The 27,715-nt window shown below is 33.1% G+C and overlaps 1 protein-coding gene across 2 annotated transcripts; it reads left to right on the top strand.

Annotated features, from left to right (window-relative positions):
• Nucleotides 1-429: 429 nt before the first annotated feature.
• Nucleotides 430-26,594, top strand: LOC114349454 (mediator of RNA polymerase II transcription subunit 15). Of its 2 annotated transcripts, none has more exons than XM_028299871.2 (7): nt 430-758; nt 920-1,059; nt 3,933-4,183; nt 20,154-20,415; nt 23,744-24,145; nt 25,106-25,397; nt 25,521-26,594. In XM_028299871.2, exons 1-7 carry the CDS (start codon nt 700-702, stop codon nt 25,960-25,962), a joined length of 1,848 nt encoding a protein of 615 aa, XP_028155672.1. In that variant the 5' UTR covers nt 430-699; the 3' UTR covers nt 25,963-26,594. The 2 variants fall into 2 exon arrangements, with proteins under 2 accessions (XP_028155672.1, XP_028127689.1); XM_028271888.2 differs by having other exon boundaries at nt 547-758; nt 25,530-26,594.
• The last annotated feature ends 1,121 nt before the right edge of the window (nt 26,595-27,715 follow it).

Genomic DNA, 27,715 nt, shown 5'->3' with positions numbered 1-27,715 from the left:
TTTATTGTTTCTTCAATATCTCTCCTTTTCATATAGCACTGTCAAATATTTGGGAAGTCCTGGGCCTAGATTCCGTGCACTGTAGATATCTACAGTCGCTTTCTGTCGATGGCAATTGTCATGAAAATATTTGAATTTTTAGTTTTAATTCAAATATTTTCTTGTTTTACTAAGTGTCACTTCAGCATCAATTAGAGTATAACCTAGCAAAACTAGAAAATAATTCAATTAAAGCTAAAAACTCAAATATTTTCATGACACGTGACATCGATAGAAGGCGACTGTAGATATCTACAGTGCACGGAATCCAGGCCCTGGAAATATTGTTGGAACAGCCCCGTGTTCAGTGTTGAGAAAAACTCACAACAGAATATGTGAAACAGTGTATTTACAGATATTTTTATTTCAAGGCCCTCTATTCAATGTTGCCAAATCTCAATGTTCTGGCCTTATGTTACGGGGGCTATGGGCAAACTAATAAAAGGCTTCAGTCACAGTATTCAAAACAAATTTGAGTGTTCCGAGAGGAGATGTCTAAGCTGTCTTTGTCACTGTCAACTGTCGATCAAGTTTATCAAATAGAAACAAACTGCAGAAAATGAGAAATAGAAAATAAATTTTCATTTGCTAATTACGTAGTTTTGACTAAAGATAATAAATATCTTTTGAATAGTGTTTAATGATTAGTAAGTAGAAAATATGGCCGACGAAAATTCTTGGAGGACGGCTACTTTTCGACAAAGTGTAGTCGCAAAAATGTAAGTCCCTACCAAATAACTTAATATTTTTCTTGGCTTATAATGTTTTAATGAGCTTATTATTTATATATTATACTATGTTTGTGATAGTCTGTATAGAAAAGTTTTGTCTAAATACATTAGCTATTAAAATTGCTTCTTATATATTGTCATAATTTTAGTGAAGAAGCTATTCGTCAGTCTGGAATGAACACCTCTAGAAACAGTATAGAAATGGAAAATCATGTCTTCTTAAAAGCCAAGAATAAAGAGGAATACCTCGGATTTGTGGCCAGGTTAATCTTACATGTTAGAGAAATGAGTAAGTACCTGAATTTAATCAGTTTACTTAATGCCGTAACAGTTTTTTTTATTTAGCTTAAATGCCTCAACAACTAAGACTATTGACAAGATACAGTTGATTTCACAATCAGATTCTAGTGTAATCTGTAGTGTATGTGTTGAGTAAATGTTTTGTTACTTAGTGACACAAGGAGACGGCAATTCTAACTGAATGTCTTATTTAGATACAACGACATTATAAAGAATTAGAAGTATCAAAAACTTATTGATGTTTCTCATTCGTATATTTATTTTATTATTAAAATTGGTTAACAAACTTCGAAATACTGACGAAGTTCATTTCTAAGTATACCGTATACCATCCCTCCTTTCACTTTCCCAGTGGAAATCAGTAGATTTTATAATCAAACTAGTTTTTAAAGTTTCTTCTCCATTTTCTCAGATATAATTTAACTTTGTGTAACTGCAGAAATTAACAGACAACAAAGAAACTTGTAGCATCAAACATAGACACAAAATTCATCTTACATGCTAGAAACACAGATGACGACAGAAAGTGATGAAGAATGTTTGCTGTTTTGAATCTAAAATCCTCAGACATATATTTGTAAAGGCTTGCAGAAAAACGGATTATTGCAGAGGCACTATAATTTTGACCTTTACCGCTTATATAGAGAATCTAGTATTGGTAGGTCCATCAAAATAAAAAGGCTTCAGTATCTAGTCTACTTAGAGAGAACGAATTAGATAGAACGAATTAGATAGAACTGTTGAAACACATTTATAACCAAAGACCATATGGAATGAGGAGAAGAGGCAGGCCCAGAGCATGATTTAAGGACCAGGTGGAAATAACAAACTTTAAGAGAATAACAAGGCGAAGGATATAAAGGAATAATTGATGATGATGAATTTAACTTCATAATTTATAATTAAATATGAACACATGTATACTTATGATACAGATACTTTACATGATGTACAATTCTTACTAAACCACTCCTTTGTGTCACAATTACTTTAAAATTGTCAGATCTCTGGTTTCTATTTTATCTTTTGCTAATCAAAAATCAGAAATCCTCAGTAAGATTTCACTATTTAAAAACATAGCATAAACATTAGACCTGTATATCGTCTGTGTCTTTCTAGTACCTAGAAACCCCAAAATCACGATTGTTCAGAAGACAAGAAAAACTATTTCTATTCGCGCTATTAGAAACCTATTTAATAATATTGAAACAAAATAAGCGATGGACTACACCAGCTAATTGAAATAATATTCGAAAATATTACCTCAATCATCCAAGATAGCCATCGCTACACCCTCAGCTTAGCTCAGTCTCCCAGGTGTGTGTGTTCTTCTTGTCCTAATCTTAGAAATGAACTATGAAAGTTTGGAATGGAAGCAAACAAAACAGTATTTTTAACTAATCATGTTTATTGTTCAATAAAGATATAATAAAAATATGACTTATGTGCATTAACAAATATATTCAAATTCTTGCCAAAAACTAACAATTCTTGGATTATACATATGGCTTTTGGTATCTGATGGTAACTTCTTGATGTTGAATGGTACTGCTGTGGACTTCTCTTGACCTGGGCAGATGTTGTGGCCCTAGGTCAGTGCAGCTGCAGTCGCAGTATGGATGACATGTCCCTCGTTGTTCTATCGCCGGCGATTTGAGGATTGTTTAAGCTCCCGGAGGGAGGACGGTGATCTTTTATCCCAAAAACTAGAACAGTAAAACACATATCAACAATCAAGAAGATAAACCAACATGTGCCGTCTGCCATTCTAATCGTCAGAAAGAGTAGCAGATGACAAGAATAAATTAAATGAAATTTAGATGAGGAGAATAGTTAAAATTCGATTACTAAACGTGCATATATGTAAATTAAAAAGATAATATATTTAAAATTAAAATATCAGAAACCATGCTTTTGACATTGGAGGTTAGAGAAAAAAAAATTTAGAAAAAATGTTATAAGAAGCTAGGTATGCATGTAGAAATGTAATTACAAAAAAAAAATAATTAGAATACACAACTCACCCCAAGAGAATGAAAGTCTGGAAATAGATAAGGCCTTATGGGCTCATCTCTCTAAATAGATAATTTTTCCCTGTCCCTTCCATTTTCATTTTGTGTCAGTGGGTAGGGATGAAGTGTCACTTTCATGACAGTGCGGCGTTTGAAATGACAACCAAGTACTATGAAGTAGCAGGCATGTTCCGTATTGAAATACAAATATTTACAGAGTAAGAATATACAGGGTACATTCAGTAGGTTCAATTGATGATTTAGATTTTAGATGAGAAGAGATATAGTAAATAGAAGATAATAAAAGAGGGTAATAAAAGAGGATAATAAAATAGGATAATAAAAGAGGGCGCCAACGAGTTTTTAACGAAGAAAACTGGTAAAACAAATAGAAGAAAATTATTGTTAATGAAATATTAAAGAAAATAAAATAAAATAATTATTTAAAAATAAAATATTAAAGTTGTGACGTTTGTAACGTTACAATATAAGTAATGAAGTATGGCTTACAAGGTTTTTTGAACATGCGAGTTTAGCTTTACATTATACAAATCTGCAAAAAACGCATTTTCCAATTTTTGTGGGTTACGAGGTATTAGAACGACACAGACGATATTATGTCTAGTATTGCATAAAAAACTGAGCAGACCTTACAAAATGCAAAATTTCCATTTAGAGCTTTTTCTAGGATACTCATTAAACTTTTTTTATATGTTTCTATTTTGTTCATGTAAAACAAATTACAGAAAAATATTCCGGAAATCTATAGAAGTTGTTAAGCACATCCTATGTATGTTATACTTAGTTTTTTCTTACTTTTGCCTTGTTCTTATACTTCAATTTCCATTAGAACCCAAACCAGGAGGAGGAATGCCTGTTCCTGGACAAGGACAGGGAGGGCCTGGTATGCCTGATCCTATCAATGCTCTCCAAAACTTGGCCAGCCAAGGCACCAGAAATTCCATTATGACAATGGGTCCACAAACGGCACAAATGGGAGGGCCTCAACAAGCACCTGCTACTAATTTGCTACAGACCTTAAACAGGGGACCAGGACAACAAATGATGATGGGTGTGATGACTGGAAATATGCCCATGCAGGTATGAATTGTATTAAGTTTGTTTACTTTATTATATTTTTAACATTTTATTTTAATTGAAAACACTTAGAATTTTGCAATGTGTTTTAAATGTATTAATTTTTTTCGAATCCTAAGAAAAATAATAAGTATTTTTAGTTTATTCACACACCAAGACATAGAGGTGACACGAAAGCTAATAGAAGAATATAACAAATGGGGTCAAACGGCATTCTGTGGGACCAAACAATATCTAAAGCTAACAAGCAGCTCATATACAATACCATACTTAAAAGTATAATCACATATGGCAGTGAAGTTTAGCCACTGAAACAAAGAACAGAGAAAATATTACTAGTAACAGAAATGGACTTCTGGAGAAGAGCAGCAGGCAAATCAAGAAGAGACCGTATACCAAATGAGAAAATAATTGATAACACAGACAGTAATTGATAATATAGAAACAAAACAACCCATATATGGTACGGTCATGTACAGAGAATACCAGATGACAGGATCCCTAAACAGATTTTAAGAAAAAGAACTGGAGGAAAGAGAAAACTGGAGGAAAGAAAATTAGAAAACTGCTAAATTTGTTAGATGACCTGCCCCATAAAAGTAGAAAAATTTGATGCGGGGACTTAAACATTGATTATGCTGCTGCTAGTGCTACACAAATATCCTTGGTCAACATATTTGAATCGTATGGTCTAACAATGCACGTTGATTCTCCTACAAGGATTACAAAAACTTCATCTACCATAATTGATTATACTGTCTCAGATTTTTCACCCATTGATGTCCACTCTACAATTATTAATGCTGGACTATCTGATCATGAAGCAGTTTATACGAAGTTTAATATCTTGAGCAAACCCTCCTCGAAAACCCGACATTTAGGCAGGATTTTTTCCACCCGGAACTTTCGTAATTTCCAATATTTATGTTTAACCTCTGAGTGGCGCTTTCCTGCTATGGACGTGGATAATAATTTCAGTGCTTTTTTGGATAAGCTTGTCTGTATCTTCAATAAAGCATTTCCTTTAATTGCAATTAAGCCAAAACATCGCAAACCCTGGACTACTAAAGGTATCCGAATATCTTCCAAGAATATGCGTTCTCTTCTCTATATCAGGAAATTTACTACCAACGTTTCTATCACTGAATATATCACCAAGTACAGGACAACCTATCTTAAACTTATAAAATCAGCTAAAAAGACTACTACTATAACCGTTTGGGAAGCTCAAAAAGTGTTGCAAAAGAAACTTGGTCCATAATAAACGATCTTCGAAATAAAACCCACACTGCTAAAACAATTTCCCTTCCAGACCCTGAAAATCTAGTGTGTGTGTGTGTGTGTGTGTGTGTGTGTGTGTGTGTGTGTGTGTGTGTGTGTGTGTGTGTGTGTGTGTGTGTGTGTGAAAAAATGGCTTGGATGCGGGTCCGTTAGCCACAGATTTTTATTTTATTTTTACCTCAATTTATTAGTTTTGTTATATTCCCACCTATCTGACTCAAATGATTATATTTGTTTCTTTCAAGTAGTTTATGAGTAATTTAAATATTTCCATTTTATGACAATATATTTTATAACAATATTAAATATTTCCTGAAAATCTAAATGAATACTTTGTTAATGTGAGTAAAAATATTACATTAACTATTTTGCCACAACAAGATCCCATTGCTTATCTCCCTAATTCAAGAAAGGTCTCGAATTCATTCTTTATAAAACCAGTCGATAAATCTAAACTGATCCAAACAATCAATAGTATCAAAAGCAAATCCTCCTGTAGTACTGATGGTCTATCGATAAAAAATTTTTCTAATCTCCCAGAAAATGTGTTAGAAGTCCTCATCTCACTAATTAATGATTCTTTTGAGAAAGGTAAATTTCCAGAGTGCCTGAAGACAGCCATCATTATTCCTCTTCATAAGGGTGGTGAAATATCTAATACCTGCAATTATAGACCTATTGCACTACTACCGGTACTCTCCAAAATTATTGAGAGACTCATAAAAGTCCGACTTATGTCCTTTCTAGTTGAAAACAACATTTTATCACAAAATCAGTTCGGCTTTTTAAATAATAAATGCACCACTGATGCCATCTTTTCTGTACTACATGAGGTTTATCAAGCACTGAACAATAATCTTCACACTGCCACCGTTTTTTGTGACTACGCCAAAGCTTTTGATTGTGTAAATCATAACATTTTGATAAGAAAACTAAATTTCTACGGAATTCGAGGTATTTCTTTAGATTGGTTCCAATCTTACTTGGATGATAGGAAACAACTGGTTAGAGCAAATGATACAGACTCTAGTCTCAAAAACATTGTATGTGGGGTACCTCAAGGTTCAGTATTGGGTCCTCTACTTTTCCCTATTTTTAATAATGACATCACTAGTTTAAAAATCGATGGAAAAGTCTTTCTTTTTGCTGATGATACCAGTATCACTTGGAGCAACTCAAATATTGCAACTCTTCATGCTACTATAACTTCTGATCTACTTACAATAAAAACCTGGTCTGACTCTAATTTACTCTCGTTTAACGTAGATAAAACAGTAGCATTGTCTTATAAAGGAGTCCTTCAACCCTTACCTCTTAATAACAGCTAGATCAGTACCGTTGATTCTGTAAAATTTCTTGGTATTTTTTTAGACAGCAACCTTAAATGGTCCCACCATATCGATTTGTTAAGGAAGAAACTATCCTCAGCTTGCTATGCTATAAGATCTGTTTCGAATGAACTCAATTTAGCATCTTCCAAAATAACATATTTTTCTTTGTTCGAGTCACATCTTCGTTATGGTCTTCCTTTTTGGGGTTGTGGTACAGCTGTCCAATTCGATGTTATTTTCAAATTACAAAAAAGAGCAATTAGATATCTGTTTGGCCTCAGAAGAACAACACATTGCGGAAGTTACTTCAAAGATCACAGAATTTTAACCCTTCCATCTTTGTATATTTTAGAAACTGTTTGCTTGATTCGTAAACATCTACATGTCTTTCCACCAAGACCTAATCATGACTACTTCACGAGAAATTCTACGTTTGACGTCTATATGCCGACCCCGTCCTCTGAGTTAGTAAAGAAATCTATATTATATTCCGCAAAAAAACTTTACAATCATCTCCCTCTACAACTTAAATCTGCAGCATCTTTCCCCAAATTCCGTAAACTGACAAAAGCCTACCTATCTGAAAGACCATATTATTCAGTAGAAGATTTTCTTAATCAATAACTAAGAAATTACAGTACCCTTTGCACAAGTAGTATTTTTATTATCATTTTTTTGTCTATATTTGGGTGTCATATGCAGCAGCTTAACTTTTAAACTTATTAATTACTAGGTAGACTATGCATTTGCAATTTACTTAAATTTTGCAATTGATTACTTCTGTTTAACTTCATTATTATTGTTATTATTGTAAATATATTGACGATTTATGTAATTTTAGTAAATTGAATTGTTATTGTTTTGTTTTCTTGACTTTTTATAAGCTTTGTCGATAAAATTGTACAATTTTTCATGACAATAAAGCATATTTCTATTCTATTCTATTCTATCCCTCCAGGTCTATGGCTAAACAGAAAAGAATGGCGGTTAGGAATCAGATGGCATCGGAGAACGCTGTAAACCGATAGTAGTATGTAGTAACATACTTACTTAAGCCATCCTCTTGTACCTTACGGTGTCGAGGTAAGTGGAGAAATCAGACGTCTCCATGCCTTTCGGTCAGTAGCTAGTCTTTCTGCTCTCTCTCCACCCAATATTTCTTTTTTCGCAAGCCTTTCCAATATTTGCGTTCCACGTTCTTGCTGGCCTGCCTTATCGTCGTTTGTTGTCGGATGCCGCTTTCCATACCCTTTTTACAGTTCTACCTTCACTCATTCTCGCCATATGTCCGAACCACGATAACTGTTTCGTTTCAAGTCTGTCTAAGGTTCTGCCAATACCGCACCTTTCACATATGTCTTCATTTCTTATACAATCACGTCTGGTCACCCCGATGTAATAACATATAGGTACTAAAAACCATGAGAACCAGAGTGGCCTAACTGATAAGAACAATACTTTACATAATCAAGGAAAGTGATCAGAGGCTATGAATATCCGATTGTTTTAGTAATTATATGTTGACCAAGGATCATTTCGATACATAAAATTACTAAAACATTCGGACATTGTTAGCCTGTGATCATTAATTTTGTGACCCCAAAAAGATTCGAAAATTTTGAAAATGTGAAACAGTACAGAACTCTACAGAAATCGAAATGTGTGGAAGGATATTGTAATGAAAGCCAAGTCATACAACAAACTTTGACAATGCACAGGAAGAATGCGTAGTGATTCACCGCAATAAACGAATCAGAGAGCTCTAAGTAAGACTGGGAACATTCCATCAGGAATGAAAAGCCTTGATAGTAATGAATATAGTTGTTTCAAACAGTTTTTTCCTTTTTATTTGAATAATATTTCGAATCTTTTTAAAAATACAGTTTTAATGAAATCATAACGTTAATTGATTTAAAAACAATTTATTTCTCATTAAAAAAAATCTAGAAACTTATGAAATTATTATATTAATGTCTTTTAATGTTAGATACATTTAAAAACAATAAAATGTTTATCTATCAATTAAAATGTTTACCGCATGTATGCTATATTAAAAAAAAATAAAGTGAAAAGAGGCAAAAACCAATTAAAGGAAAGTTTGAAAAACCTCGTTTAAGGTTGTTCTCTCTCTCTCCCTCTCTATCTCTATTGCAATATTTTCGGGAGGGATACTAAGATGATTTAAAAAAACTAATGAACAATGATCTGAATTTTTCAGAATAAACGTGAAACTTAGCGTAAATGCAATAAAAATGCCAAAAATTTGTTACCGAATGTCAAAATTTTGTCCTATGGTGAGGCGAGCATTTAAAACATTAAAAGGACCGTTTTTATTGTTATGAATGAACGGTTTTTTTTGTTATTAATGTTTACTTCCTCCTCATTAAAACCACTATATACTGACGAAATTAAAAAAAAAACATGAAATGCAAGTGTCGGGATTTTTTTGACCAAGAGTCTAATTGTCTTGTCTACTTAGAAGATAATTAGAATTTTACAAAGTAATAAATCTATTTCTGGTTATAAATATTCGATTTTGCTTGCCAACATAAAAACCCAAACAGTTACTTGTTTGTAGATAATTACGAATCTAGTAAAGAAAGAATCATCAATTTTAACCATTTAATTTAGTAATCAGTAATCAAGCTGGTGAGTACTTTACCGAATTAAACGAATTTGCAAATAATTACCAGTGTATATAGCAATGTATACTTCGTCTAATTTACTAACCGTTGCACGTCATCCGCGTCATAGCCTGTGACGTCGCATGATACCAACACGAAATATTTGGCGGTAGGTATGTTCTTTTTTAGAATCATTTTGCCGAGTACACTGGAATTACAGCCACTAGACATATTTTATTATATACGCGTAGAAATAATATTTGAAGATTTCTATTAATGTTAACCTAAAGAAATACACAATATGTTTCATTTAATTTGTATAAATGGATTATAAACCGTTTTTATGAAGCACATTTGTTCGGAACACACTGTAACTGTAATCGAATGAAGGTGACATTTTAGAATAAATTGGTAACATTTATTTGACAGTTGCGGTGAAGACACTTCATATTTGTTTATATTCTTTACTCTAAGTATTTGCTTTATTATATTTACTGTTTTTATTATTTACTTTACTATAAAAAGATCCTCTACTATAAAAATATAAATTTCACCTAATTTTATCACGACTTGGAATAATCGAGGTATCTGACAACTTTTTTAGTTGTTATTGTAGACATATACAAAGAAACCTATCGGCTTCTCCCAAGAGTTCGGAGCCGTTTTTTAATAATTAAACAATGCAGTGCAAAAACGCTTGCACTGCAAATCTTAAATGATTATAACTTAATTCTTGTTCTCTATTTCTTAAGTTTTTATTTATTTACATTGAATATTAATTTGTTTTGTTGTATAATCCACGTTTACAATAATTATGTGATCTATTTGATTTAAAATGGATTCAGGATTTTTTTATACTTTGGCAACTATGTCAACTTAGATCTCTGGCGTAGATAATGACGTGCAACGGTAAGTAAATTAGACGGACTGTATTTTAGTTTATGCTGAATGGTCCAAAAAGCTAAAAAAATTGTCCGGTATTATTTTGTATTTTGACAACGAAACCCGATTTGGGCTTCGAAACGTTAATAAAATCATTTTTGGTAAAATTGTGGCTTGTTTCCCATTAAAAATAGTTAAAATTGTCCGGGTCGAAAATATTGATTTTTGCAATTTGTTTAAAAAAATTATTAAAATAAATTTGGACCACTTTTCGCGTGGGCGTGGGCGACTTCTTGAATCATATTCTGGGGTGTCTCACAAGTGTGATTATGCAAAAAAATCTCATGGGAATATTTTTTCCAACGAACCGGCCATTTTCGCCTTGTCTATAGACGAGTATTATAACATTCTGCTAAAAATTAAAAAGTAATTTTAAATTTTTTTTCTGTTTCAAAAATTATGCGATACTTTTTGCGTTTAGTGTATTTATAGTGCTTATTTATACTGCAAAGTATATATATATTTTGCAAATTCGTTTTTTGATCTTTATTTATATAATTATTTAAATACATTAAGAGTCTGATTTAATTTAGTAAGTCTTAATGAAAGCTTTTTTCGTCAACTTTACAGAAAAAAAAAACGTAAAAACCTTCATATAAAAACATGAATTACGGCACCAGTTGAAAAACTAAACTTTCATATAAACTTTTTTCCAACCTGTACCAAATTACCTTTTGATTTTATTTTATTTGATCACACTATTCGTACACTTTAAAGAACTAAAAACTTTTATAATACAAAACATGAAGAACATACAAAAGAACAGATTAATACAATTAAAATCTGGTATCAATGTATCATAAATAGTGTGACTAACTCCAATTCAGTCGAATTCGGGACAAGGCTGAAAAAATACCTGAAAGCTTTCAGGAATTTTCAATGAAAATCAGGCCATTTTTTTAATATCATTATTTTATTGATTATTTAACATTTTTATGTTGCCAGTGATATTTTTGATGGGGTTAAGACACAATTGGTTGTAACGGTAATTACATTTTTGTTAGTTTTTGACGTTTCGACTTTCAATCCGGAAGTCGGTATCAAAATAGAAAACATTATAAATGTTGGATTTCCATGTAAATACAAAATATGGTTAATATAAAAATGTAATTATCATTACAACCAATTGTGGCTCAATCCAATCGAAAATATAGTTGTCACAAGAAAACAGCTTCAGAACATTTTTATGTTGATTACTTCTTACTATCATATTTGTCGAATGATTGAATTTGAGAAGAAACCATTTAAAAAGCAATCCCTTTATATTTTAAATTGACTTCAATGAACTTGTAAAAATCAAACAAGTTGCCAAGTTGCGATTGGCTGTCCATTTTTTCGTCCCACCACCCAAAACAGAATTTTACCAAAACGTTGAAAATTCGGATGGCCCGGAAGCCTTGTCCGGGACGCCGGGACACGACTTCGTAATTCGGGCCATGTCCCGGATTTTTCGGACTAGTTGTTCACACTAAGTATAAATCATCTACAGGGTGATTGATTAGTAGGGTAAAGCTCAATAGCTCCGCTATAGTAATAGATAGCAATAAAAGTTAATAACAAAAATTTTAGCCACCTTTGAGCTTCACATTACAAAATTAGTTAGAATGTTACAGGGTGTTCGATAACACAGTGGCAGAACTTATGTTTTTTTAAATGGAACACCCTATATTTTATTTTAAATTCGAAATCCTGTTAACTTCTCCATCACAGAAATATAAAGGTTTGTTATGTTATACAGGGTATTTACAAAGATATAACCAATGAAAATCGTAACAAGTTCAACTCCCTGTATAAATAAAAATAAGCAAAACAACAATGGTTTATTAATGCCATATTTTTAACGTATTGTCAAAATTTTCAAGAACGGTCGATATTGCTAATTTTCTTTATATCAAATACAGGGTGAGTCAAAACGCAAGTACATTATTTTCTCAGTAATTTTAAATGGAACACCCTGTATTTTATATCACTATTGAAAAGTACCATTACCGTACTTTAATTTTTAGATAACATTCCCTATGTCTAAATTTATTAGTTTTCAAGATATTTTCATTTTTCAATGGACAGTAGCGTGGCCAGCCAAATCACCAGAATTTAATAAACTGGACTGATTTTTTTGGGGTTACGTTAATAATAAAGTTTATAAAATACCTCCAACAACAAGGGATGAGATGAAAAATAGAATACAAAGTGTATTTCGATGTGTTAATTTACAAATGCTCCGTAGAGTAAGTAGCTCATTCAATGATCGTTTTTAGGCGTACATAAATCTGTTAGGAGATAATTTTGAACACCTTATGTAATTAAATATTAAAAATATTTTATTAAAAGTAGCTTCTAATTTTTTCAAAAATGTTTTTTTTGGAAAATGTATTACTGATAAATTATGTTTCGTTCTTTATTTGTTACATTGTTACATTTACATACAAAAGTAGTGTTTAATTGTCTTCACAAAATATTGTATTTTGTGTTTGTGTGTTTTTTTGTAAAATTTATTACTAATTTTCTTTGTTTATTTGTTGCATTTACATAAAAAGATAGTTTTTAATTGTTTCAAAAATGTTGCATGTAGTGGTTGTGTTTTTGTTTGTAAAATGTATTACTAATAAATTATTTTTATTTCTTTATTTGCTACAGTGTTACATAGATTACCGGATTGATAATCGGTAATCTTCAATTTTCAATTCAGTCATGGCTTACTTAAAATTTAGATAAATTTAAACACCTAAAATAATTTGCTCTGAAAAATGAAAATATCTCGAAAACTAATAAATTTGGACATTGGGAATGTTATATAAAAATTAAAGTACGTTAATGTTACTTTTCAATAATGATATAAAATACAGGGTGTTCCATTTAACATTACTGAGAAAATAATGTACTTGCGTTTTGACTCACCCTGTATTTGATATAAAGAAAATTAGCAATATCAATAATTCTTAAAAATTTTGACAATAAATAAAAAATATGGCATTAATAAATTATTACTGTTGTGCTTATTTTTATTTATACAGGGAGTTGAACTTGTTACGATTTTCATATAAAATTGGTTATAACTTTTTAAATACCCTGTATAACATTACAAACCTTTATATTTTTGTGATGGCGAAGTTAACAGGATTTCGAATATAAAATAAAATATAGGGTGTTCCATTTAAAAAAACATAAGTTAGGTCTGCCACTGTGTTATCGAACACCCTGTAACATTTTAACTAATTTTGTAATGTGAAGCTCAAAGGTGGCTAAAATTTTTGTTATTAACTTTGAGCTATTGAACTTTACCCTACTAATCAATCACCCTGTATACTTTCTTGAAAATATCTTTTGTTTTTCACCTAAACTTTGATTGATATCAATTTTGTTCCAATCTTTACTGAATCATTAGACGAAAAATTGGACAGCAAATTAATCACAGTTTAGCAATAAAATTATCATTTACTACTGTATTTATTTTTATGTACGCCTAAAATATTTCTTGCAATTATCATCGTCGGTTAACGTTATCTAATATCGCTCGGGACTTCCGCGAAAAATGCATCGATCGTTTGGAATTTAGCTTATTGTTTACCTTAGATCGTCAGTCTTTCCAAACGAAAATTACTAAGTAAAACACCAACCATGAGAAGGTATTATCATGTAAGTAATCTTTATTTACACATAATATATGCTTTAAAAGAAGGACGTATTCTTTTGGGAAAATACACTTCTTTAGTGTCCACACTGTACTCCATATGTTGTTGTTTATAATTTTTATTGATCATAACCTCAATGTTTCCTATAACACAACTTTTTGTTAATTTATTATAACAATCATGTGTAAGTGCCGTCTTCTAATCATCATCATCATCATCTTGGTGCTACAGCCTTTAGAGGGCCTCGACCTTCTCAAGCTTTCTACGCCATTCTGTTATGTCCCTTGCTTGCATTTTCCAGTTGCCGACTCCGATCTTCTCGGCATCCTGTGTTCGTCCTGTGTCCGTTGTCGCCGTCTTCTAATCGGAGGTTGGATATTGTCATCAAGATCTTTACTCTATCTACAGCTGCTCTGAAGGGTTCTATGGAACTGCATTTAAACTAGTCCCTTAAATATTTCCCACACTCCTTCCTTTTCTTATCATACCCTGTATTATCGTCTTAACATTTCATATAGCTCTCGTTCGGTTACGTGTCCGAGATATTGTAACTTTCTTATTTTTATTGTGTTTATTTTTGTTTTCTTCTGTGTCCATGTCCATACTATTGTAAGCATCCGTCTGTAAGACCACATTTTAAGGAATTGTACAGATGTACAGTCGAAAAAATGAAAGAATACCCATGAACGATCACATGAATCACTTATTTTGTATTTGCTGTCTCTTTCTATAAATAACAAACGTTTGTTATAGAAAAAGATAGCAAATACAAAATAAGTGATTGATATGATCGTTCATGGGTATTCTTTCATTTTTCCGACGTAGCTTATTAGCCCAATAAATGACCGTTTTGGAGTGTAATTTCCAGGGGCAACTCCGATTTGCATGAAAATTTGGATTTAGGTTCTACTTACCCTCCACTTCAAAGTTGAATTTGTGCCGTTAGTTGCTTTTACTTGTGGGGTGACATTTACCCCTTCTCGGGGGGTGAAAACGCGTGTTTAAAATAAGGCCGGAAATGGATAAATTGACTTATTTTAAGCACCTTTTGTTCTATAAAGTTTTTTACGTAAGTCAATACTTTTGGAGTTATTCGCGATTTAAAATGTTGATTTTTCGACAATAAAACTACGTTTTCAGACCGTTTTTCCCAAATAACTCAAAAAGTAAATAATTTATCGAAAAAAATATTTTTAGCAAAACTGTAGCCTATAAAAAAACGAAAAAAATGGTGTACCGGAAAAGTCTACAAATTAAGTAGAAACAAAGTTGTAGCTCATGAAAAATACGTTCTTATTCGTCTAATTCCAAATCAAATAATTCAACGCGAAATCACCGAAGAAAGAAGCGTTTTTCGGGAAAACCTTATTAGACTTTTTAAAGTATTGAAAAAAAGCTTATTTGTTTTTTACAAAAGTTTTCATCATCAAAAATAAACGAGTTACACTGAAAAAAAAGTTGGCCCCTTTTTTTTGGTAAAAAAAATCGTGAAAGCCTCCATCTATTTAGCACCCTAAATGAAATTAATCGTTTGGCTTTACCATCTATTTTAACTGTATGTGTTTTGTTTATATGATCTGTAAGTTTGATTGGTTTGAAGTGCTTATTTTTGAAAACATTTGGTTTTATAGTAAAAAAAATTTTCTCAAAATTTTTGAAAAATTTCATTTTTTCAAAATAACTTAAAAAGTATTAGTAATAAGAAAAATCTTAATCATAGAAAAATGTAGGTTTTGCTATTATAAATATGCTAGTTTCATTTTGTTTCTCCATAAAACAAAATTGGTTAATATATGGCTGTTCAAAATTTGCATATACTCGTGATTAGTGACCCATTCAAGTTTCTCAATTATAAACCTTTCAAAAATAAACACTTTAAACCGGTGAGACTGACAGATCATATAAAAAATAGATAGGTAAGTAAATTGTTTGTAAAGCGGTAGCGATTAATTTCATTTGGGGAGCTAAACACGGCGAGATTTTCATGATTTTTTACAAAAAAAAAGAGGGCCAACTTTATTTTGAGCGTAACTCGCTTATTTTTAATGCTAAAACTTTGGTTAACAATTAAAACAAAGCTTTTTATAAACACTTTAAAAAAGTTTAAATGGGTTTTTCCCGAAAAGTGCTTAGTTTTTCGGTGATTTCACCTTGAAATATTCGATTTGGAATTAGACGAATAAGAACGTATTTTTCATGAGCTACAACTTTGTTTTTATTTGATTGATAGACTTTATTGATACACCATTTTTTGGGGTTTCTTATAAGCTCCTTTTGCTAAGGATATTTTTTTCGATAAAATATGTATTTACTTTTTGAGTTATTTGTGAAAAACCGTCTGAAAACGGTAGTTTTTTTGTGGAACAATCAACATTTTCAATGGCAAATAACTCAAAAAGTATTGACTTACGTAAAAAACTTTATAGAACAAAAGGTGCTTAAAATCAGTCAATTTATCCATTTCCGTTCATTTATCTTGAACGTATAATTTTTCACCCCCCGAGAAGGGATGACTGTCACCCCCCAAGTAAAAGCAACCAACGGCACAATTTCAACTTTGAAGTGGAGGGTAAGTAGAACCTAAATCCAAATTTTCATGCAATTCGGAGTTGCCCCTGAAAATTACACGGTATTGCCGAATTTCCGGTTCATTTACTGGGCTATATTTATGTGTTCTGGTTTTAGTGTCCAGCTTTCAAGTCCATATTGTAGTATCGAAAGCACGTAGCATCTCAGAGCTCTTATGGGGCTAGTACACGTTAGGAAAAATCAGTTGGGCCAACGTGTACAGGACCACTTGGCATGAGTTTGCGATTGGCGGTCAGCGTTGGTCTACAAACCGAATCTTGTCGGTATTTGGTGCACAAATCAAAGGATTTTTGGGACTTGCGCGATCTGCCAAACAGCTGTTTGGTTATGAACACTGAACACGTTGTTGTCGTTGAGTTTAAAATATTTGTTTTCTCTTCTCACAATACTGATACTGTTTATAAGTATTAATTTTAAGGTTGTGTTTTAATATGAATACTTTTTTCGGTGTAAAAGCACCGTCGTTTGCGCCATTGTTTTTTAATCACTCTTGTTTGGTACACTTTTCTATAAGCATTGAACGCATTGTACAAATTAATTGCGGCAGCTGCTACAGTCTCCACATCCATATCCATAATCAGAGTTTGTTTTTTGTTTATCCACTAAGAAAGGTTAATGCAGACTGATAACTCCACCAACGTGTAATCACCATGTATTCACTGTTCTTACTTGGCCCAACTTATTGGCCCAACTCATTGGCCAACTAGTTGGCCCAACGTGTATTGGAGCCATTACTCTCAGTTCGAAGGTCTTTATTATACAGAATTGTTTTCTTTATAAACGCATTTCTTGCTATTTCTATCCAATTTCTATCCGTTATTTTTGTTTGATGATTTTATACCGAAATCCAAATTCCCAAGTATTCGTATTTTTCAACCCTTTCTATCGGTACAAAAATTATGTCGGTTTATTTCCCAAATTATGTTTGTTTGTTTTCTTTGGTGTTATCATATCAGTCTTTTTATATTTTAATCCATATTTTTCACAGAAACTGTTTATCTTGTCAGTGTCCGTCAGGGTTCAGTGGATCAAGGGGTTGCATTGATAATGTATTCACTCTGGCCTCTGCTGTACAACTTCAACTGCAACAGACTGAAAAACGCAAAGTATGCGCTGCATTTGTAGATTATAAACGAGCTTTTGACTCCTTTATCCATCATCATTGGCAAAAGCTGTTTGGTTTTGGCGTGAGTACGGTGCTTAGCGTGAAACGGCTCTACAAGACCATTTTTGTTATCACAACAGGAGTCTTATAAGGAGAACCTTCGAGTCCACTATTATTTAGTTTATTTTTGGGGGATATAGAACAATTATTTATTAGTCAAGGGTCATTTCCATTGATAGCCAAAATCAAATAATAATGCTACTGTGCACTGTGCGCTGATGATTTGGTCATTCTTTCCGACTCGGAAGTTGAACCCGGTAAAAATTTAAGTTTTCAAAAAAAAATACAGTATCCAAAACCAGTTAACTGTAAATGTTGGCAAAAGCAAAATTCTTCCATTTGCTCGAAACGGTCAAATCCCAGTAAAGGTGTTCAATTTCTATATAAGAGTGAAACAATAATTGAAGTTATTAATAAATTCGTATATCTACTAATCACCCTAACCACATCACTTTTTAAAGCAATGGCCAATACAACAGAGGAAACAGCAAAACATGCAATTGGCAATGTCTTCTTCTTCTTTCTCTCTATAAGTAATTCTGCTTGTTCATTGGCGGATTGATACCTCTATGAAATGTTGTCACTCCATCTTTTGCGCGGTCGGCCGATACTTCTTCTACCGATTGGTAATTTATCTCGTGCTATTTTGACCACACGTGTCTCCCCTATTCTGGTGATGTGGTTATTCCATTCTTTTTTCTATTTAGTGTCCATTCGTTTATACACTGTACGTTACATTGGGTGGAATACATAAAACGTAATACCTGCTAATGCTTCAAGTACGTACTACATTTTTTAAGATTTTACTACACTTACAAAGCATTTACTTTTCTCCGTAGCATCTGCTACTATTTACCAGATACATATAAGAATATACTATGTTTTTGAAGTATTTGCTAGTTTAGTAGTATTTTCTTCAGTTTAAGTGAAGTTGGTGGATGGACGACTTCGTCAACTTCGTCGTAGGTATTTTTTTGTTACAATATGGCAGCATTTATGAATGTGTGTCATAAAAAAATTACAAACTAGGAAGAAGATTCTCAATTTTTGGGGTCATTCTTTTATCAAATAAAATTTAATAATTCTGAAGAAGATTAAGAAATAACAATTGTTCATTTTTATCCTCGCGTAACTATTTTGTCGCTTCGGAATCTGAGTCACTCATTTTTACTCATGTACAACTCTAATAATTTGGTACGTAAAAATGTGAATTCACAAATCACAATAACATGAAAAACTAGTTCCATCACGATTGGTGTAATGCAGACAAGGCTGGCGCTACGCTTTGTAGTAGATACTTCAGGTCAGTAGTAGGTACTTTTGTTGTGTAGTAAGTTCTTCTCAACAAAAGCACCTACTTTTATGTAAAAGAAAATGCTATAAAGTAGTTACTATTTGCTGAAGCAATAGCATCTACTACGTTTTATGCATTTCACCCATTGTCTTCTAATGTCTTCACTTCTATTTCGATATCTCAGCGTATTTCATGTATTTCTTCTAAGTACTCTCATCTCTGCCGTTTCCAGTAGTCTTTGTGTTGTGGCCGTATCGGGTCTTGTTTCTGATCATATGTCATTATTGGTCTTATACTGGCTTTATAAATTCTTGACTTCATCTCAGTGTTAATATGTCAGTTTCGCCATATAGTGTTATTAAGGCATCCTGCCAGTCTATTTGTTTTTTGTACTTGATTTCTCACTTCTTTGTCCAGGTCTCCGTAACTTGGCAATGTAATTCCAAGGTATTTTACTTCCATTACCTATTCAATACTGATACTATCAATTTCTATTTTACATCTGATTGGTTCTTTACTGATTACTATTATTTTAGTTTTCTGAGATGAAATCTTTGGACTAATCTTTGCAGACATTTCATCTTGGGCTATCAATATTGCGTCGTCTGCATAGCAGAGTATTTTTACTTCTGTGTTTCCCATTCTATATCCTCTTCCTTTGTTGACGTTTTTGATGATTTTATCATGGTACTCAATGAGTCTCCCTGTCTTATTCCGCTGCCTATATCTATGGGTTTTGTAAGTTGTCCATCTATTCTGACTTCCATTTTGTTGTTTTGGTAGATGTTTTCAATAGTTTTTACGATATCTAGGGAGACTTCTCTATTATACAAATTGGCAATGTATTAATAGGTTTAATGGCTACAACCAAAATTCATTCTTGGACATCTCGTGTGCAACTTTTCGATTCGTTAGTTCAAAGCCTTGCTGTGAACTGTGTGGGTATTTAACACTTGACATCTTAGTATCAACACACCTGATTATGTTGTTAGATAAGAAACAGGAAGAGTCAAAACTTCTTTCACTATTTTCAAATGCCGAAGACCACCTCGTTGCGTCGATCTACCACAACCATAATCGTGGTTCCCTTTGCCAATATTTTGTATTGATTTCAGGACAGACAAAACATCAATATGCCACCAAACGGAGGCCAAATGGCCAACAACCAGATGAACAACCAAATGGCGAATCAAATAAGGCTCCAACAAATGCAAAACAACCCATTGAACCAGATGGGCGGCCATTTGGGTGGACCTTTACAGAATGCGGTTCAAAACCAAATGGGCAACCAAATGGCAGGGCAAATGCCCGGACAGTTACCAGGGCAGATGCAGATGGCCAGCAGCATGGCGAATCAGATACAAAATCAAATGATAGGTGAGTACAATGGTTCTTTAAGTTTGCTTGGGTCATTTCTCTCAAATAGTGAGAGATTTTTTTATTTTAAAAACATGCATATACAATTTGGCTTGGAACTTTTCCAGTGTTTTCCTCTGGTTATGTCCATGGCCGCAGTTCTCCAATTTGTTATGCCAATTGTTTTAAGGACGTCCGTACATGCTTCTAGTCACTTTTTCCGTGATCGTCCTCTTCTCTTCTTCCCTTTACCTCTCAGCAGCGAGTCCTGTGTGCCCACCTTCTGTCAGCCATTCTTGCAATATGACCTAACCACCCAAATCTCTTTGTTCTGACGATCTGGCTAATTTCTGGTTTCCGGTACATTCTCTGATCTCTGCACTGGTTCGTCTTCTCCAAACGTCTTTATCATCGTCTTTTAGTACCTCAAGATCTTCCTTAGAACACTCCGCTCCCAGATGTTTAGCATATTTTCTTGATTTTTGTTCATAACCCATGTTTCGCTTCCGTAAAGAACTGTGGGCTGGGTTTCTGTTAGGTATAGTTTCAATTTTGTCTCTCTGGAGATGTTTTTTGCTCTTAGTAGTTTGTGTAGGGCTCCGAGTCTTTCTTCCTTTCGAAAGTCGCTTCTCAATTTCTTGGCTTTCCTCCCTTTTGCTTGTTACGATTACTTCTAGATGCTCAAACTCCGTCACTTTTTTGAAGCAATATTCTTTCCCCTAGTTGGATGTGGTAGTCTTCAGCTGCGTGTCTTCATATGTGGTCTGCCCCATTTCCATATTATACTTTGTTTTTTGCTCATTAACAATCAGTCCATACTACTTAGCCTTCGCTTCAAAGAGTTTGAAAATCCTCAGTAGTTCCCTTTCAGTTCTTGCCATTAACACTACATCATCCGCAAAGACCAGATCTGGCTTCTGTTGTCATAAATCATACCTTTCGGTCGTATTCCACTCTCCCTCAATATTGCCTCCAACAAGAAATTGAAGAGTACATTTTTCTGTTAGGCTTCCTTCTACCCGTACTCTATTGTCGGTCTTCATCAAGGTCATTGTTACTAGTTTGATCACCTTTTCTGGAATTCCAAGCCTGGTACAGATAGTCCATTATTTCACGGTTTTTGCTCTAAATTTTAAAGAACCGCTTGGATTGACATGAAATTTAACATACGTATAGCTTACATGTCAAGGAAAAAAGTGATATTGTGCCGATGTGTGCTTTTGCCCTGGGGGTGACCTTCACCCTCTCTTGGGGGTGAAGAAATATATGTCCAAAATAAGTCCGGAAATGGGTGAACTGACTAATTTTAAGTAACTTTTGTTCTATAGAGCTTTTTCGCCAAGTCAACCCTTTTCGAGTTATTTGCGAGTGAATATGTTCATTTTTCAACAAAATAACCACATTTTTAGACGGTTTTTCGCAAATAACTCAAAAAGTAAGTATTTTGTCGAAAAAAACGTTCTTAGCAAAAATATAGCTTATAAAAAAGTAAAAAAAATGGAGTACGCGTTAGGTCTCTGGATCTCGTAGAACCAGAGTTATAGCCAATGAAAAATAGATTCATATTCACCAAATTTCAAATAGAATATTTCGACGTGAAATATCCAAAAAATTAAGCACTTTTTGGGGAAAACCCATTTTAACTTTTTTAAAGTGTTTTTTTTTAAATTTTTTTTTAAACATTTAAAAAAAGCTTTATTTCTGTTTTTACAAAAAGTTTCTAGCATTAAATTTAAGCAAGTTACGCTCAAAATAAAGTTGGCCCCTTTTGTTTTTGCAAAAAAAATCGGGAAGACCACCCCCTAATTAGCAACTTAAATGAAATTAATCGTTACCGCTCCACAAATTATTTTACTTATGTTGTGTTTATATGATCTGTAAGTTTTATCGATTCAAAGTGCTTATTTTTGAAAACATTTGGTTTCAAAGTAAAATTTTTAAAAATTTAAATTTTGAAAAATATGCTTTTTTTCAAAATAACTTAAAAATTGTTAGAGATACCAAAAATCTAGAAAAACAAAAAAAAAGTCAGATTTGCTTTTCTGAATATCATGTATTTTTTTGTTTTTCTGTTAGACAAAAATTGATTAAGATTTGGTGTTTCTAAATTTGCATACATTCGTGGTCAGTGACTCGTTCAACCCCTTTTAACTACAGCCCTTTCAATAATAAGGACTTTTAACCGATGAAACTTACAGATCATACAGTCGGAAAAATGAAAGAATACCCATGAACGAACATATAAAACACGCTGTATTTTCCTGTCACCGTGTCACCAAGAAAATTGTCCAGTGCAAGTACATGTAACAATAATTATTACATGTACTTGCGCTGGCCAATTTTTTGTGTGACACGGTGACAGGAAAATACAGCGTGTTTTATATGTTCGTTCATGGGTATTCTTTCATTTTTCCTACTGTATAAACAATATATACACGAGTCAAGAAACTTGTGAAGTCGTAACGATTAAGTTCATTTAAGATACTAATTAGGGGGTGATTTTCTCGATTTTTTTACCAAAACCAAAAGGGACTAACTTTATTTTGAGCGTAACTTGTTTAATTTTGATAATATAAATTTTTTTTATAAAACAATAATGAGGCTTTTTTAAACACTTTAAATAAGTTCTAATGAGTTTTCCCCGAAATGTGCTTCATTTCTGGTTATTTCACGTTAAAGTATTCCATTTGGAATTTGACGAATATGAACCTATTTTTCATTGGCTATAACTCTGCTTCTACTAGGTGTAGAGACGTGATATATACACCATTTTTTTAAATTTTTTACAGGCTGTATTTTTGCTAAGAATGTTTTTTCGACAAAATACTTACTGTTTGAGTTATTTGCGAAAAACCGTCTAAAAGCGTCGTTATTTTGTTGAAAAAATGAACATATTCACTGCCAAATAACTCGAAAAGTATTGACTTAGTGAAAAAACTCTATAAAACAAAAGTTACTTAAAATTAGCCAGTTTATTTATTTCCTGACTTTCTTTGGACACATATTTTTTCACCCCCAAGAGGGGGTGAAAACTACCCCCAGGGCAAAAGCACATATCGGCACAATATCACTTTTTTTCTTTGACTTTAATTTAGAGATTTTGCAATATTTTACCGTTAAAGAACGGACTAAGAAGCCTTCTTATCGCAGAACCGTAAGCTTGTTTGAAATCTATAAAGAGGAGGTTTAGCTTTAAAAGTAGAACCAATAATTATTGTAAAATTTTTGTTTGTACATTTCATAATCCAATGAAGGATTTTTCTAAAGGAGGCTTTGGTTTATAAAGAGTTGCAATGTATTTGGTGATGATGGTGATAGTTTTATAACGACGGCATTTTTGTTCTTCTAGGTGGAATGGCCCAGCTACCGCAACAGAAATCCCAACAGATGATAATAAACCAAATCAACCCAAACTTCCCCAGGCAACCCACTCCCAATCAAATCTTCAACCAGAGTCCCTCTCCTTCCGTCCAGTCTCCAGCAGGTTTGGGCAGCCAACCCCCCGTAGCGTCTCCCGCTTTAGCTTCATCCCCTGGTGCTCAGATGAACATGATAGGAAGCGTTGGACCTCCTAGATCAGTAGGAATGGCTCCTAGCCCTGGAAGCACCTTGAACACTCCGGGCCAACCGAATCAGAGTCCGATGGCAGGAGGGGCTATGCCCGATGAACAGGCTTATAGAGAAAAGGTCAGGCAGTTGAGTAAATACATCGAACCTCTAAGAAAAATGATAGCGAAGCTGGGAAATGAAGGTAAGTTAGTCGACTTCCTTGTTTACTTATAGAGCAAGATCCCAGAGTTGCCTATATTAGTTTTACATTTTCAAAATTAGTTTGGTCCTCATTAGAGGACACCGTGAGCCAATAAAGTAAAAATATTAGATATTTTTTAAATACTGACAAAAAACAAATACTAAAGTATTTTATTCAATAAGTAGTGTATGGTATCTTAAATTTTTTTTTCTTTACTTATACAGAGATGAATATTGCATTTGTCGCGTGTCATTCGTGAGTTGCCCTTACAACCAGACAATTTACATCTGGATGCATTAGGTCTATCATCGTCTATGAACCAATGATGAAATCCATCTAGTCATACTTGTACAGAGCGCGTTTTTATATACCTAAAAATTAATTTTTCCGTTAACTCACAATGTCCACAAACGAGTACATATTTTCCTGAAAATCGCTTGCTTCTCAGTAAAACCGCTATTAATAATGGTTTTTTAACAAATTGCACTATTTATCAACACCATAAGACACAGTCAATACCAATTGTTAATATTTATAACGAAAGAAACTCAAATGAATGGGCGCTATATAAAACCAGTCATAAGTAACTATAGAAACCTGTATTTCAACAAATTATAATATATTTTGTTCAAAAGCTGTTAGATGGCAGCACAAGCACTCATTGGATGGAGTAGGAAGTCCATAGTCGGGGACAATGTGTTACAACGGTAAAAATACATGGAGCTACATACAGAAAATTATAGAATAAGTTGTCCTCAATTGAGGACACGGTGAACGAAAGGGTTAGTACATACTAATACTATGTTATTCTATACATTTTATTTGTGAGAGAATATGGAAAGTCTGGCGGCCCTGGGAGCTTGGACTATTAAATGTCTACCCATTTTATTTGTGTCTGCGGTGTTTTGTAGTATATTGTCTAGAAAGACATGAGGTTAAAAACACAAAATATAATTTCAGATGTCGAAAAAATGAGCAAGATGAAGAAACTACTCGAAATCCTCACGAGTCCCCACCAAAGAACCCCTTTGGATACATTGCTGAAGTGCGAAATCGTCTTGGAAAAGATCGGTTGCAGAAGGAGCGATAGCAGCGTCCCGGCGTCGACGGCTCAGCTGCCGTTCAAAGAGCCACACGTGTTTCACGCTTTGTTGGACGCCGTCAATAGCAACCTGCAAAGTCCCGTTATTAATCACACCCTACACCGAACCTTCGGACCGCCGCTGGATGCTCTGTTTGGACCAGAAATTAAGTAAGTCTATTGATAATATCGTTTTTATTTTCCTCTTGTAAATTGTGAAATTTTTAAATTTTTTTATGTGTATTAACACTTATGGTACCATTCTAGTAACAGGAAAATTGAATTATCGTACAGTTCTTTCAGGTTGGTACCACCATTGAAGAAAATGAAACTCGAGGAACCAACCAGCGACATTGCCGACGTCCTCCAAGGAGAAATAGCCCGCCTCGACCAGCGATTCAAGGTATCTTTGTGCCCCAACCAGCAACCAGGCTCCAAATCAATCCAGCTCATATGCTGGCTGGACGATAAGCACCTCCCGTGCGTTCCGCCCGTGTCTCTGGTAGTACCGGAAGATTACCCAAAGACTTCTCCTACTTGCCACATGGCTCCGCACGAGTACAACGCCACACAGTTCTTGTCTGCCGTGCAGACGGCTCTGCTGGCAAGGATTAAGAAGCTGCCGAAGCATTTTTCGGTGACGCAGCTACTGGATACGTGGGAGATGAGTGTCAGACAGGCGTCGGCCCCCACGCAGGTGCCGGTGACGCCTATAACTATCATGATGGGGTTGTAAGTTTGTGCGATATAGGGGAGTGTATATAGATTTTCTCTTCGGAAAAAATCAAACAAGATAGAACTTTTTGTAATTTCATTAAGAAATGTTTAATAAACAACATATCAAAAAGTTCTACTCGAGAAGTGGGTGCTTCGTTTTTTATTAAACAAATGAATTGCGAAATTAGATGTTTTTTTAATAACTCCGAAAATATAAACTTTAGAAAAAACTGACTTACCATTGCAAAATTCAGAAAATTTTACAAAAAATCCTTATTTAAAGATTTTTCTAAAATTAAATCTGTAGCTTCTCTTCTTTTTATTTTTAACGCTAAAGTCACCCTTCTCACAAACATTGGCGCACTGTAAATTAGCGTACGGCGAAGTGCACGGTTGAGTTATTTTAATGTAATTCTTTAACTAATCGATCAAATGAAATTTTCCAAATTGGACATGAAAGAAGAATAATTAAGCTATTTTATGGTTATAATGAAAAGAAATAAAATTTATGGGCATAAGTACGGTGTGGGCTGAAAGTGAGACTTACATGAATTTTGTTTAAAAATGATTTGAAAATGTGTAACTAATACAATTTTTCTTATAAAACTCTAAATTTTGCACAACTTACCTTTCAAACATCTTACTAAACAATGTTTTATTCAAAAAAAATCTCAAAAATTTAATTCAAATGATATGACCTCTCAAAAAATGTAATTTTTGAAATCTTCGTAGTTTTATAAAATTACCACCACTTTAAGACGGTATTGCCCAAGTTTGAACAGATCTATTACAGTTTTATAAGTGCTTTTTTAAAGCTTGGGATGTAATTATGCACTAAATTATTTTACTTTAGAAATGAAATAAACTATTTCTTTTTGAGAAAATTAAGAAAGATAACAAAAATGTAATACAAAAACCGAAAATTACCAGCTAAAAAGATGTTTATACAAAGTGATCAAAACTTTTTTCTGTAAAACTTACCTAAAATACATTTAATGATAAGCTTCAACAATAATAAATATTTAGCAAAAAATTTCTTTTGGCTCTTATACAGTATGTCTGCGTAACTTGGAACCTATTGATAACTTTTTGAAGTTATACTTCTTTACCGGCGATAGAGGATGATTTTTTTATATGTTAAAACCTATCAGCCCGGCGCATGCGCATTATAACTTTGTTCTGATTGGATGTTCAAATGACATGTCAAAAATTATCCGATATGGCAGCTGTGGTTTGGAGGTAAAGGTAAAGGTAAACAAATGTATAATATATTAGTTTTATTGTTGTGAGGACAGAAACAAAAAAGTTTATAATATTGTAGTGACTTTTAAATAGTTTTTAAACGCAACAGGTACGTAATAATTGTTAATGTATCATGGGTATAAACCTACCTATTTGATCTGCCAAAATACATAGTATGTAATACTTTTATTTATATAATTTGATTACCATCAAAATTTCTATCAATATTCACCTAATATATTGTTTTTTTACTCTATGTTTTGTTGTATTTTTTCAATTCTAAATCATTTCAATTCAAAATTAAAATAATTTGATCAATTTTCAAAATATCAAAATATCACAAGTTTAATCCGTTTAGTTAGTCGATCTTCGTAAATAATGACACATAGTGTCCATGGCTAAGCGGAGAAGGCGAATGAATTCCAATACCAACCGCTTTTATCAGCGCTGGTTCGAGTCCCAATAGAAACTTTCTTTTTTGTTTTTTTTAATACATTTTATGATTGTAAGTATATTTATTATATAATTGT

This window comes from Diabrotica virgifera, chromosome 1 (assembly GCF_917563875.1).
Source record: "Diabrotica virgifera virgifera chromosome 1, PGI_DIABVI_V3a".
NCBI lineage: Eukaryota > Metazoa > Arthropoda > Insecta > Coleoptera > Chrysomelidae > Diabrotica > Diabrotica virgifera.
This window is presented reverse-complemented; position numbering and strand designations above follow the sequence as displayed.